Source organism: Uranotaenia lowii, chromosome 3 (genome assembly GCF_029784155.1).
Source record: "Uranotaenia lowii strain MFRU-FL chromosome 3, ASM2978415v1, whole genome shotgun sequence".
NCBI classification, from domain to species: domain Eukaryota; kingdom Metazoa; phylum Arthropoda; class Insecta; order Diptera; family Culicidae; genus Uranotaenia; species Uranotaenia lowii.
In genome coordinates this window covers 343,387,584-343,403,267 of record NC_073693.1, presented here as the reverse complement: position 1 = coordinate 343,403,267, position 15,684 = coordinate 343,387,584, and the positions used below count along the sequence as shown (strand labels likewise).

General features: G+C 36.7%; 1 protein-coding gene and 1 long non-coding RNA gene across 3 annotated transcripts in view; both read right to left on the bottom strand.

Moving 5' to 3' along the window:
* LOC129751427 (titin homolog) overlaps positions 1-15,684 on the bottom strand; it is a 173,827-nt gene that overhangs the window by 12,893 nt on the left and 145,250 nt on the right. Inside the window, exons 4-8 of one of the 2 annotated variants that reach the window (XM_055746919.1) lie at positions 1,626-3,573; positions 954-1,288; positions 800-896; positions 521-727; positions 6-454 (exon numbers count right to left, since the gene is read on the bottom strand). In XM_055746919.1, coding sequence (XP_055602894.1) covers positions 6-454; positions 521-727; positions 800-896; positions 954-1,288; positions 1,626-3,573 — 3,036 coding nt within the window. The remainder of the gene's footprint in view (positions 1-5; positions 455-520; positions 728-799; positions 897-953; positions 1,289-1,625; positions 3,574-15,684) is intronic. The other variant, XM_055746921.1, reaches the window with a different exon arrangement.
* LOC129751429 (uncharacterized) lies at positions 10,621-11,163 on the bottom strand. Its single transcript, XR_008738706.1, has 3 exons — positions 11,103-11,163; positions 10,884-11,019; positions 10,621-10,815 (listed from the first exon to the last, which is right to left on the bottom strand). It is a non-coding gene; the product is annotated as an uncharacterized LOC129751429 (long non-coding RNA).

The window sequence follows — 15,684 nt, the reverse complement described above, 5'->3', positions numbered from 1 at the left end:
CTTACCCCTGAGTCCTCTGAAGTGACTTATGCTTATCGATTGAGCCACCGTTGGCCACAACGCTACTGGGCGGCGTACTATCCCCACTGGCTTTGTTGGTATTATTGTTATTGTTGGAACTATCAACATTATTGCCGGTCGAATCCTGGGTGGCATTGTTGGTCATCGATTTCTCCGATTCGGCTTCCAGGGATTCCTCGGCGATACTGGTGATGCCACCGTTTCCGACCATCACATTAACGCTGGCCTCGGCCATCTCGGCCGGAGCCAATCGGGAGTAGCTCCGGGCTTCCAGCAGCATCGCAATGATGGATGATTCGTCGATCGGTACCCCGGTATCCGGCCACTGGTACCAGAAGTGCATGATCTCCCGCCACGTGTTGGTTTGCGTGTTGCGCAGATGCACCGTGGAGATCGTGTACTTCTCCTTGTTTTCGCGGTTCTTGAGCGTGAGCTGCGAAAGATTTTTTTCCATAAATACAACATGTTACTTTAAAAACATTTAATTTCAAACACTCACCTGGAAATCCCCGAAAGTGCGGTTGTTGTCCAGAACGACCGACGGAGGTAGATATTCGGCACATTTTTCCACACCATTTTCACTCAAATCTGTGGCCATGATGATGACCTTGGAGTTTTGCTCCCAGATCATGCGCCAGAAGTCGTTGATCGTGTTTTCCATCGGTGCCTGGCAGGCGATGTAGTAGTTGCTGGAGTCCTTCGGACCCTGAAAAGTTTTGTAGAGTGGTTTTTAAATTAGAAAAAAAAACTAAGGAGTTCGTAAGGTGTTAGGTCATACCTTAACGAAATTTGCATTAATGTATTCAGTCTTCTCGTCGTCGTTGATTCGCTTCAAATGAACTCTCGTTTCCGGCAGAGGGACCACATTGGCATACCTAGAAGGAGGAAAGTTAATATTTTCCAAATATCCACATACTTACCGATCAACTTACCGATTCTTCTCCTCACAACCTTCCGGAACTTCATCAGCCCTTGCGGTTATGTTCGGAATCTCCTTGAACTCATCGTAGATCGCCGTCTTGTTCTGTATAATATTAGCCAATTCAGCCACCGTCAACGGGTTAGTCTTCAGTCCCGGATCCTCGAAGGCCGAATTGCCGTACGACCTCTTGGACATCCTCATCGTGTTGCCCTTCCTCCGGACGCTATTGTAAACTGAAACGTTGTCCAAACTGTACGCATCCAGGCCCACCGGCCGACACCGTTGCCCGTAGGACACCTGAGCCTGTCGCTTCCGGACCACCAACTGCAATTGGGGATAGTAAAACTGATCAACGAGAGATTGCCCGGTTCAGTTCCACGGGACTGGGAGCAAACAACCGGCTATTTACACTATGTGCACTCGCTCATACAGGATGAAGATATAGGGTTTAAAAACAAAAATATCTAGTAGGAGTCGCATTAGTACTACGTTCGGAGGTTTAAAAGGGTTCAAAATGAGGATCACACTCATGCACCACACCCAAATTAAAACCAGATTCAGGTTGACCTAATTTCAAGGAAGAAAAAAGTTTGAAACATTTCGCTCTCATACAATAATGGCTTACGAACTATCCTAGAAAACACCCTCAGAACCATGCCGACCGTCCGCAACGAATACTCACAAACGCCGCTACGAGAAGCAGCACAACGATCGCGCTGACCAAGCTGGCAACAACGGCCACGACAACGCCACTACCTCCATCTTCTTCACTTCCATCGGCTTCCGCTTGAGTCGTTACCGTCGATTCCGTGGGTTGTTGATCGAGTGGCGATCTTGACGATGAAGACGATCCATTGACGGCGGAACCATTCACTTCGACGTAGTCTTCCTCGGTGATCGATTCTTCCTCGGACAACTCCGTAGTTGTGGTCATTTGGCGTACTACCGATCGTCGGGTAGTGGTTACGGTTGGTTCAGTTGTAGGTTCCGGAGTTCGTGGGACAGGACTAGAGCTCGGGTTCCTCGTTGTATCGGCAACCGTATCGTAGACATTCTTGTCATCGATCAGCACCGGTTGATCGGGGTTACTCGGCTCTTCCGACGAACCATTACTCTGGCTGACGAAATCTACCTTATCGGTGGTTCCTTGAGCAGGGCGGGATGTCGCTATTGCTGGCACAATTGTCGATTGCTGGGCCACGATGGGATCCAGAACTAGTGTAGTTGGGGCTGCGGTCGATGTGGTCGTTAACACAACTTCGCTATTAGTTTGATTAATTGCATTGGATTCGACTTCGGAAGACGAAACTTCCTGTTCGTCGATCTTCTGAGAAAGTTCGTTCACCGAAGGATTCTCGGTGGTTGTCACCGGAGCTGCCGTTGAAGTTGTTGTAGTAGTTGTTTGAATTGTAGTCACATCAACAGGACTTGTAGTTACCGGTACCGTTGTAGTCGTTGGTCTTCTTGATCGCCTGGTTGTTTCGAAGGTCGTAGGGATAGAAGCGTCCGTAGACACATCGCTTTTCCGCAAAACCGACAATGATGGAGCGTAGGTAGTTACTGGGACATCTTCGAAGTTAGTGTTGATTTCATACTTGCTAGTAGTCAATCGACCTGGTACCTGGAATCCTTCACTCTCATCGACAAACTCACTGACCTCGTAGCTTCGTGTTGGTCGCTGAGTAGTCGTTCCCCTAACACTTGGAGGTTGCGTCGTGGTATCCTGAATGAAATTAGTAATCTCTGGCGTTCGCTTTGTCGTCAACACAGTTCGATCTTCAAATTTGAACTCCTCCAAGTCATCACCCTCGGTGGTCGTTGTAACAGCAATCTCCGGCGCAACATTTATCCTCGGAACAATTGTACTTATCTCCCCGGAAGCTTCCGCTTCCGAATCAGTAATCGGTACAGTGATTCTGTTCTCTTCACTCAAGGCAGCCGTAACTTCTTCCCTATCGAACATTTTCCTATCTTTCATATCGTTGATCAGTTCAACTTCTCCACTCGTCGGCCTAATGAACGAACTATTGGCGAAGTCAGCCTCCTGCATGATCGCGGCCCAGTCCATCAGCTGCTTCAACGTATTGTTCGATACCACATTGTCATCCTCATCCCTCACAATTTCCACACTCTCACCTTCGGCGTGATCAACTTTGCCGGAAGACCGTTCCACCACTCTCATCCCGGCCAAAGCCCATGCAGCTCCATTGATGTTGTTATCATCGGTAGCTCCAAACTGATCCAAGAACTTGCCCTTCTTACCCTTACCCGTTTGATTCCTTACTTCATTGGAAACGACCTCGTAATCCTTACTCTCAACCTCAGTCCTGTTCAACCGAATCGTTTTCTGACTCTCCACCGTACGATTCCGCTGACCCGCTCCCGAAGAGATCACTTCGTTCGAGAGTGTCGGGGCGACGGTGGTGAAATCTCTTAGTTCTCCAAGCTCCCCTTCATTGCGATCTTCGTCGGCGATCAACCCCCGAATGGTGGTGGTGGTTTCCCAGGCGTCCTCCTCCGGTTGTTCTGTTGTGAGCTGAGCAGATTGTTGCGCGAAGAATCGTTCACGATCGGCGCGGGCTTGTTCCAGCGAGAAGCCATCCTCGGAGTAGTTTGATGGAGAGGTGTACCTGGGGTGGAAAATGAAATAAATAGTAAGTTTCTTCGTATTTAGGTGGAATTGATTCAAAAATCGTTACATATGATCGGAGAACTCAAATGAGAAGTTCTTCAAATAAAGTTAAATTATTTGAACTCGAGCACTTTGTCATGGTAAAGTTCCCAACAATATGTAAATTATTTGTATAACCTGCACACAACAAAATTGGGAAAAATTGATAAATTAATTCCCAAATGCATTTCAGGTTTTTCACATAAAACAATCCTTATCATTGAGATAATTTAGAAAAATATTCTGACTTTTAATTCCATGATGTAATTGATACCGTTTCTTCCTTCTAAGCCAGTTGTTATTAGATCAGATCACGGTCATGGGTCACAAAGTATGGTTTCTGTATTTTTATGATTCTTACATTTCTTAAAGGTAAGTCGTAGTATTTTGAAGTTTTACGCTAAGTTTGAAATCAGATGACTTCTTTAATTTTGAGCACCCCTATCGTAAATTGAGCATTCAAAATTCCTAAATTCCAAAATCAGTCTTAATCATGGCCGTAGGAACAGGAGGGGGGGGGGAGGGTGAGGTTTGGGGTTTAAACCCCCTCTCATGAGTTTCCAAAAATGTCATGCAAAATGTTCTTCTCTGAACTCAAAATTTAAAATTCCACATCATATTTTTATAAACGACTAAAATGTTAACCCAGGTAAACCATTCTACTACAGTTTTTCAAATATTATCTCGCTTGCTGTTGATATTAAAGAACTGTACTCGAAATGTATGCCTGAAAATCGATTGTGAAAACACGTGGGTGGAAAAAACCGACATTTTCAACAAAGTTAGCTAGTGTTGTATTGCTATCGCATGCAAAATTTGGTGGCAATCTGTCAGCCCCGAGATTTTCCGGCCCGAATGAGTGCGAAATAATATCTGATTAGCTAAGACTGAGATCGGATTTTGGATCCAGTACCCAGTTTATAATTCTTGATTTGCAATTCGGATCATCATTGGGACAAACCCTGATACGAATCTTTATTTTGCATTTCGAACTAAAATTAGATTCACTTTTCATGTTTATTTCGGAATATCAAAAAAAATTATTTAAAATTACAAACCATTTTTAAGATATCGATTTAAAATTTTTACCTTTAGTTGTTATGCAGAACTCAAACTTGCGAAAATTCTACAGTGGTGATCCCAAATGGTAATACCAGAAACAGTTTCGTCAATCGGAATTTTCATTCAAATTCACGAGTAGAATAACATATGAATAATTGAAGATGGTATTCAGATTGAAAATCACACATTTAAATTTAAAATACAAGATTTCTGGTAAAGAATTCTAATCAGGACCGTCGGGAAGAACCGACAAAAAAATTAACAAAATTTATGTTTGTAGCTATGTATATGGTTATTTATTTTTAAGTACTTTAAAGTTTTCTTATTAAGTTGTAACTTTAGAAAATTGGTCCTAAACCTAAAAGATGAGCTAAATTCGCTTTCATCGATGGTTAAAATCTTTGAATTTGTTTAAGAATCTGGTAGATCAAACTCCGTTGATTTCAGCATGAAATAAGCTTTTTTTAGGAGAGTCTTTCATTTAAAAAAAAATTATTCTATACTTAAATAAAACAAGCCCAATATTCCAAACTAGTTTTCAAATTCAAAGATTTTAACCTTGAATGAAAATAAATAAAATTAAAAAAAAAATAAAGTAAGCGATAAAAATTATCAGATTTTCGGATCAAATTTTCTTGTCGCAAACTTGAACCAAATCAATGATTTAAGTATGAAATTTGACATTAAAAAACTGCAATACATTGCGGACCAAATACGAGATATCTCGTTTTTTCGCTTGTCACTAGTATGCTAACATAATTCAAATGTTATGATTCTAATAACGAAACCTCATTCTACAAAATGTCACAAAACACAGTATTTTATTCATTGGTTTCCGAAACATAAAATGACAAGTTTTGGTGTCCTAAATGTGTTAAAAATGTTAAATAATACACTGGAAAAATATAGATTTTTTGCAGATTTTTTTAGGCGAAGATTTGCTTTTTAACAGTAATTAATTTTCATATAGAATCAATTCCATAGTGAAAATGCTGTAGATGATTTTTTTTCAATTTGGGTTTTGAGGATTAAACAAAGAACTCAAATTCTACCTTTTATTAGTGATTTTCAGCTGAATTTTGTTTACAAACTAATTTTGTATAGAAAATTGAAATCTGGAAATTGAATTAACAAGCAATCTTAACACATTTAGGACCGCAAAGAAATCTTTGACTCTAACTTTGACTCTTCAGAGAAACACCGATATTCGGCAATCAGTATCTCAGAAACCATAAACTCAGAAATTTGTAAAGTTTTACAAATTGAGCACTTTTAAGTAACGGCAAACGTTGTGTTCAATTTTGTCCAATATAGTTTAACACTTGAATTCAGTCAATTCGAGTTATACTTCAAAGTGTAGCACACTGTTGGCAAGTGAAATAGCGATATTTTTGATTTGGTCCGCAATATGTTATGTTCATGATCTCTGCATTGCTCAACAATTTATGTAGATTGTAAAATTCATTTACAAGTTAAACCTTCTTCTGTATTTTGAATCTGCATTCTGAATCTGAATTCTGAGCATGAATTCAAAAATTGCGCTTAAAATTTGTATCGGAATTTCCATACGATTTCTGAAATGTACAAAAAATACGATGTCCGAATCTTATTCCAGATTAGAATTTTATGAGCCAAGTTATAGAGCCCTTATTCATGAATCTTTTATTCAAATTCTTTAGTTCAGGTTTAATCTAAATTAGCTATTTAAATGAGTTATTTTCAATCTGCATTGTGAATCAGAATTAAAATATGAATTTACAAAAATCTGAATCTTACTTTTAAATTTTGTATTGCCATTTGAAGCTTTAACTTTTTTAATTTTGTGTGAAAACTATGTTCAAGAATTTCGAATTTGAATTTAAAACAAAATTACTCTTTTTTCATATTCGGAAAACTATTATCAAAATATTGAAAATGCATATCATCTCTAAAAACATGATTCAAATTTGATATGAAATGTAAAACCAAATTTGAACCAGGATTTCAAAGCAGCGTTTCATTTCTAATTTTTTATGATTATTCGAGCTGATAATCATCAATCCTGAACTGGATACAGAATCCAAAATTCAAAAAAACTGTTCGATAAATACACTTTTGCTTATAGGAATTATGGAATCATATAATCCGCAATGGGTTTGATTCAATTCGAAATTCAATATTCAGACCTGAATATCGATGAAAAAGTGAGAAAATTTTGAAAAAGTGTAGCAGAATTTTGGACTTAGGTTTGGGTTTTTGCATTAGTTTTTAGTCTAGATTGTTATTGTTGATTAATTTTACTCTATTTTTATAATTTGGTTCGTTCTAAATTTAAAATTTTGAGTGTAGAGTAGAATCTCTCGCTTGCTGTTTTTGGATCCTCATGGGGGGTTTTAACGGGGGGTTAAAGTGTTGTAGCTGAATATTGTCCGAAAACATATTTGAGTTACATTACGAGATTTCCAAAACAATAAATTTTATAAAAATCGGTTCAGAAACAAGAGAAATACAGCCGTTTTAACCGAGGAGTGCCAAATTGACACTCTAGGTCTGATTAGGGAATGGGCTTCAGTGTGCGTCCATGAAAAAGTAATGATGCAAAATTAAGCATTTGAGAATTCATTGAGGGTCGCCGAAGAAATTGTTTTATTTGGATGCACAAGTTACAAGTCGCCAAACTTCTAATCGTGTCATATTGACACTCAAGAGCGGATTAGGGTTAAGGTGGAGTTTGAGTAGGCGTTGACGTCAAAATTTTTCGCTCCGTAGAAAAGGCGTTCGAACTAAAGAAGTAAAAAGTATAAAAAACGAAGAACTAATATCAAACCAAGTTTAAAATAACTGCTAAGGTGGGCAAAATTGTGAAGTCTGCTGAAGCAAAAAAAAAAAAAGAACAAAATGTGGGAAGAAACAAATCAACAAATCAATCAAATTTCGATTGCAGTAGTTTCCGATTCCGATTCCGAGGCGACGGTTCCGAATCAGTGAACAATATGTCCCATCAGTGATAGCCTATTTGGTGAGATCCAACCTCTTCCCCAATATAAGACTTTTACATTGTACGATTTTAATATAAAGTAATTGAACATAATACACATTATTCATATGCATAAGAAGCGTTTTGTAGGGAACTCCACGCTTTATTCCTTCCCTTGTTACAGTATCTTGCGGCAATGTTCCGAAAATCAATAATTTTCACTGAGCCATGCTTGAATAAATTCAGAGCAAAAAAATCAAAGCAGTCAATTTTTTCTTCTTCAACCAAACCATACAAACAATCATGCATGACGACGACGCTTCTGTATTTGAAACACTTTTGCGATACATGATGTGGTAAAGAAGGGCATCGACTATCAGCTATCGAACGTCTCGATGCTGATGTCCTTGCTTGACGACTTTCAACCTTAGGATCATAACTGATATCCCGCATAATCAAATATGATACGCTGAATCTTAAGTATTATTTCGTTCTGATTACCTTAATATTAACGTTTCACATTGTGTTTTGGCTAAATGTGCCTTCGCTAATATGGATAAAATATCATTTCGGAAAGATACGGTTAATACTTCTTTAAGGAAATTGATTATTTTTGCAACACGTCGAAATGATAAAAAAATATTCAGGAAAGATAAGATTAATCATTTTGGAAATAAAAGATTTTTTTTGCAACGCGCATCGTATTTTTCTGCTGTCACGTCAACAAACATGACCACATTTTCACCAATTTTTTTCCTGTTCCGGAATTCTGGGAGGTAGCGTACGGAACCTCCGAAGACTACGCGGAAGCCGCCGGGGATGACGACAGGTGCAAGTGATGAAGGTAAAATAAAAAAAAAAAATATTTAGAGGGAAATATATTAGTTGAATCAATTCTCTCCCACCAATAGAATTCGGCAAAGAAGGAATATCGGGGAGCTGTGGCAAGCTGAATTTAGACCAAGCACAGCTTATGGAACATTTAGAAGGAGAAATGGTGAACATCTGGAGAATGCTTGCAATTTCAAGCGATGGCGATGGAACCACGGCTGCAGGTGACCTCAAGACAAAACCCGCAAAAGCTCAGAGGAGGAAGACGTTCGAGGACTCGAGGAAAAAGTTACAAAGTGGACAATCCAACAATCCGGTTTATCTACCTCTCCGCCACCGTATAAACATCAAGAGCAGTAGCACACGCAATCATCGCATATAAAAGAATTTTAATTAAAAAAGGTGATAATTGTTTAGTAAAAGTTTAGTAAGTGTAAAATAATATGAAAAATAAAAGTTTATAAAGCTTATTTTGGATATTAATTTTTATCTTTTTATCAATACAACCCGATATGTTGTATCGTTCTTTTTCTTATGAGATGATCATTCACTAAAGATTCCACGTATGATCCAACTCGCTTCAGAACGAGTAGAAAAAAGCAAAAAAAAATGAATGGTTACTCTACTTAACGACCCGTTCGCTGTATCGTAAAGTGCGTCCAAACGATTCCATTTCATGGAAAAAAGACTACCTTAATCGTACATTAATAATCCAAAACTATAAAGCTAATCTTTCGTGTGTCTTAGGAAGAAGATAATGGAAATCGTTATTGTATAATACTGATTTATGCGGGATGTATCTGTTTTGAGCGATCTATGTAGGCTATCAGATGATTTTTTTATTTTTCGCTTTGCGTAGAAGAACAAAATCATGACTAGGTAACCGCAATGGGTCGATTCACGATGACGTATTCTCCCTTTTGTGGTGACAGTTCGCACGTCCTGTTTACAAAATTTTACGAACGAGAAATGGGGTGCGGCGAAATTTTCCGTGTAGCTGCACGGTCAAGAAATTTTACGCAAAACTCAGTTTAAGGATAGCAAAAATCCAAGTTCCATTTTGTGAATTAAATTTAGCGCATTTTTTGGTTTCTCATGTTTATCTCTTTGGAAATGAACAGAAAGTTGAAAATTCGTAAAAAAAATTCGAAAAGGAGGTTTGTTTATTAAAATGTTTCAACATGTTTTCAAAACCCATCTTCAACAAATTTGTTCTGGACCAACCCACTTTGCATTGAATATTCTGGGAAAGCGCGTCTACTTGAAACAGAAAATCCCATCAAATGTCCAAATGTGGAAACTTCTAAAGAATTCGAATGTACCGAATCGATTGTCCGGAAAAACAAATGCACATACTTATACGACAACACTATTCAGGGACAGAAGAATATTATATAGGAAAATTCTCCGGAAAACATTCCGAAAGAAAAGGCTTCACTATTATAAATTTGTACGATATGATATTTTCGAGGAATAAAAATAACGTCAGTTAAACCACTAATCACACTGACATGAGACTTATAGTCCAAAATTCCTCTCAGTTTTTGGCTAGAAGCCTCCTATTGTCGACATTGCGCGGCAGCAATTCGAGAATGAAAATTTTACTGGTATCGACATTTCCGTTAACTTTCGAGCAGCGCCAAAATTCGAAATCGAGTGTCCAGTCAGTGGTCAGTGGTTTAACTTTTAAGTTTAACTCCATTTATTCCAGCTGGATTTCAGCTGGATTAACAAACAAAATGATTGATTTTTCATTATTTGATACTTAAAACATCTAATTTTCTTTTTAATTTTATTTATCCCAAAATTGAGCTGAGAACTTTTGCTAAAAACGTGTAACTGAGAATTAAATGAGGACCGAAATGTTTGCTTTGCTTTCTCAACGTGTAGAATTGGAAAATCCCGCTTAATAAAAATTCTACTAGGGCTACTAGAATTCTAGTAGCCGTTCTAGTAGAATTCTAGTAGAATTTCTGCTGGCAGCCAAGTAGAAAATGGCCCAGCCGATTCTACTTGGAATGAATTTCCCGGTTCAAGTGACAGCTAAAATGACACCAATCATGTGTGCATGTGTGTGTGAATGCTGAACCCGAAGGCACAACTACCAATGCAAATAAAAGCGCACGCTGAAATGTAATAAGAAAAAGAAGAAATTGCTCAATTTTAAATTTTAAAATTTCTCATTTTATTTCTCATTAATATGATAATTTTTAAATACTAATCACTACACTCTTTTAACATCATGCAATATAATTTATAAACTACACTTTCACGTTTTTCGACGGGAGACCGAGAGGTATTTCAATGTGTCTCCACCGGTTCCAACTCGAACTTTTGCAGCAATATTCCATCCTAAAAAGAAAGAAATTTAACCATGGTTAGCCACGAATGTAATGCATTCGTTATAAACATTTGCTTACCTGTTTAAATGATGTTTTTTTCCGAAAGATAAGTATCTTTACTAGCCGTTCAAGATCTACGAGGCAATAACAGACTATTTACAACGGCTTCCTTTTTCAGCTGGGATCAATGTTCCGGTGTCCCTTTGTCGAATCCCTGAAAATTTTGAAAGGAAAATTAGGTAATCTAATCGTTAAAAGTTGTTTAAGCTCGTGATTTGATTAGGAAAATAAGTTTACCTATCCTATTTTACTCCCGCAGCCAGCCCGCGACTTTCTTTCGCCATCTTTTTTCAACTTGATGTTTTTTCTCCTAAGCCGCAGCGTTGCCAGTTCAAATGTCTATACAAAATTAAAGAATATTTTTTAAATATTCTTTTGGTAAATCATATAATATTAAGTTTTCAACTTATAAATTAATAATTTGTGTATTATTTTCCATAATTTACAAATAGAAATGGTTTATGAGTATAATTATGACGTTGAAAAGCAACGATCACAAATGAAAATCGATGATTTTCCTGTTAAATGAGCGCAGAATATAAACGTAGAATACGAATCATGAGTTTCTTTTCTTCAATCGACCCATTCGAAAGGCAATAAGACAAAAAAGGAAAGTAGATTTTTCGAATGTTGAATTTATCTTTCTAGTGTTTCAAAAAATTTAAAGTTTTATCGAATTATTATCGAAATCATTTCTCATTCAAAATTTTAAATTTACTATTAATAATTCTATGTTATAAAAAGTTTGTTGACCATTAACAATCGATTGAATTACTTCCAAGTAGTGGAATATAGTTTTTTTTTGTCAAAGACTACAACATTATTAAAAGTGACCATTTATACTGGGTTTGATGAAAAATGAAATGAATTTATAATTAAGAACTTTGAGTATTTTAATTCAATAACAGAATTTTTATTCTAAGCGGACTTTGACCACCTATGACTTGTGCAATTAGTCGAACGAGTGTAAAACGGTCATTTTCTCTTTAATCATCAGTTTAAAATCATAATCTCGTTTACTTTTTCTCCTAATATCTACAATTTATTACTACAAATGAAGATGGAAACTTTTCTTTCTTAAATTGACTTAATTAATTTTAATTATTTTTAATCCATTTAAAATCTAATCCAAGTTCAAAATATGGTACTGGAGTCACTGGCGCAGCCATGCTTTTTTTTAAATCTGGCATTATGGCCGCCAGGAAGCTCACTCACACTTGCAGGAAAGACATAAACAAGATGAACAATCAAAGAGATAGTTCATCTTGTTTGTATAGCATAAGCATGAATAATATTAAGTGTAAAAGTATGCGTGACAGATTTCAATTGAAGGGACAAAAACTCACAAATACTTAGAATTTTAACAGTTGAACTGTCAGTAAACTGTCATAAATACACGTTTAAAAAAGTCAGGTAGAATAATATTTGACTGGGAAGGAATCAAAACAGGAATCGCGAAATGTCAAAAACAGTGAGGCCAGGCAGTGCGTGAATCGACCTATGAGCTGTCCAGCATGTGCTACGGCTTTTTTGAACATGTGGTCCTGGTATTCTTCAGATGACTCCTTCCGAAACATTCATGATCGTCTATCAATAATGAACATTATCAACAATGAAGCGAGGATAGACGTTCGGGAATGATTGAGGGTGCGACGTTCAAAATGTATCACCAAGTATATCGATCACCGTCGATAAGCCACGTGACGAATAGCAACGGTAGCCTCCGATGGGGGATGGTAGGTATATTTTCTTGTATCAAGTTAGTGTTGATTTTCGACATAAATTCAATGGGTACTTTTACCAGGTGCGTATCACAGCACGAGCGATTTTCCGAACATTGTTTTGCGGTATTTAACACATGGTTGGCCTGCCCGCAGTGATATCTGCAATGCATTAATTTGTCAAATAGTATGGTCAGATATTATGTTGAATAGAAAAATTAAGGGTCTTTCATTTTCCAGGAGGCTTATCAGTTTTTGCTTTGTTGGTAAAAGAAGAAAAATAACTCATAATGCAAAAGCACTTAAAATACAAATAATGAGATACTTTTAGTACCTGATTTTTTTAAAATATTGTTCAAGTATGCATTGTTCATTATTCAAGCAAAACTGTTATTGGAAAAATTTTGTCACCAAATGGGAGGTGGTCTGTTCGAAATTCAAATTAGGCTATAAATAATAATAAAACCAAAAAGGTACAATAAAATTACTATTTTTTTCTATTCATTTGAAGTGAAATGCTTTGGAAATATATTTAAAAATAAATGAATCTACGTTTATAGAGCTTAATATGAGTTTTTGAGGTTTTAATCTTAGTTTTGAATCATTTTTTTCCAATCGAATCACGTTAGTTGTTTGTAGAAGTTTAAGGAAAATCAAAAATATCTCGTGAGTGCATACCGCAAAATGGAATGTTGACTCTGTTGTTCGGTTTAAGCCGTGACAAAATATTCTGATTTTCATAAATTAAAATTTCAAAGTGCTGAAAACAAGAAGATTGCGATTGAAAATCTAGAGGAAAAATCTTTAAAATGACATTTATGTTCTTCTTCTAAGTTAGAAAATTTCAGTATTCATTTTGGAAAAGCTTAAAATCCAGAAGGCAACGTTAATAAATCACAATCCTCTCCAAATTAGATATTGGAGGAAAGAAATCTTTTTTGCATAAATTTATTGAATTGAATCTCAATGAGGATCATTGATTTTATAAGTTTATTTAATTGCTTTGGAAAGTGACATTTAATTTTCTCATTTCGAAAACAATTTTTATCGGCTTCACGATCCTCTGTAAAATTGTTTAAAACTCCAATAATGTTGATCATTTTCCACTGTCAATTTACATAAGTTTTTAATTGATGGAATTACCCAACAAGCGTATCCAAAATTCGCACCAGCAGATCCAAATCTCAGCCAATTTTAATCCAAAATATGTCTATCTTAATCCACAGTAGTTTGCCTCCCCGAGGCTTTCCTGCGTCAATAGCTGGATGCCTTCAAGCAATGTGTTTGCATTAGAAATACAACTTGGTAACGCAATTTTCCGTCACTTTCCCATCTCGTCCGATATCGACAATAATGATCGGATTCGCGCATCGTTACGCACGAACGCCCCAAAACTATCCTCCGCGTTTTATTCAGCTAACGCCAGACGAAAAAAAAAATTTCACCCATCGAACACATTTTTTAAATTGAAAACATTTAAATCTAGCATCTCCTACATATTTATTATTATTTGGTCGAGACCTCCCTCCGCGTTTCGACACTTTCAAAATTATTCATTTTTTCCCAACTTCTTATGTGGTTTTCAATGTACATCCCAAATCGGTACCTCACACAGTAGTTTAAGCTCCGAAAAATTGAAAATCGAAAGCGTTAAGTGCATGAGCGCATGATTATAATGAGGTATCTCTTGGAGCTACAATGTTGGAACAAGTAACAAACGAACGAAACCAACAAAAAAAAACACACACCATCAACACTCACTCCGGAGCTGCTGCAGCTTTTAATTTATAATGGGAAAAATCAAGATCAGCCAAACGTGGAGAAATTGGCACAAAATACGGTACCCAAGCAAGACCTCAAGGGGGGAAGAACTCAACATCCATCAACGTCAACATCATCGAAGAAGTCTCTCAGTCAGTGGGCCAAACATTAGCCGATTCACTTTTGCTTTCGGTGAAGAGAGTCCACTGAACAGCACAGTGAGGTAGATGATCTTTATCGGAACTATTTTGTTTCATTTGAGTGGATAATAATAAAAAATCGTAACAACTCAAAAGATTTAATATTTCATCAAAAAAAAAAATTAAAATGGATTCCACAACATAATTTCAATTAAAGTTGAATTAAAATAGATTGATTGATTGCAGAAATTGGATAGATTATTACACATAAAATGGGAAAAAAATGAACACCCGGAATTCAATAAAGATTGAAAAAAAAATTGAAAAGTTTAAACTTTGTAAAAACTTGAGCGGTATTAAAATTTTTTTAAAAATATATAGAAATGTAAAACCGTAGGAAAAGTAAAATAAAACATTTGATGATTTGAATTCAATAGATACTTAAATTCAGCTATTGATTAAAAAAAATGTGCTAAAATATTCGCGAGTTCGCTAGTAAAAGCTACTAGTGTGAGTACCGGTGTAATAAAAGTTTGATTTGATTTATTGATGGATATATAGGCTGAGCCCGTCATCCCGATATCTTAAAAATTATCTTACATATAGTTGCCTCCTTAAATATAACACATACTGATTTTTCACTGTTTGAACACTGCAGTTTAAATCTATAATATTATTAATGCTGTTAACTTCTCTCATAAATCAGAATGCTGGCTCGTTGCGACTGTAATTTGTTCTTCGATTTTTTTGCCGCCGGTCGTGGCCTAGAGGATAGCATTCCAGTCTTCTAAGCCAGAGTCCATGAGATCGAATCCCGATCACGGCACATATAGTACTCTTCCTGTGGTCTGGTGGTTTTAGCATTTGTAAGATGCTAGCCATGATATCTTTGAAAGATGTACGCCTTAGAGTTAAGTAAATTAGATCTCTTCAAAGAAACATGAAGTTTCACTGAGATCCTATATGTGTGTGTTCGTTTTAAAAGAGCGTAACGTCTACGTCTTCTAAGAGCCAAGGTACTGGAATTAGCCGTCAGTAGTCGTACTAGTGTGAGTACCGGTGTAAATAAGTTAAGCTCCGATTTCAACTTGCTACCCCTCTAATAAAAATGTTTGACTTGTAGGTTACGAAAATCGGTGTCGCGAGTTCACTAGTACAAGCTACTAGTTAGTGTTAGTACCGCTAGAAATAAGTTAA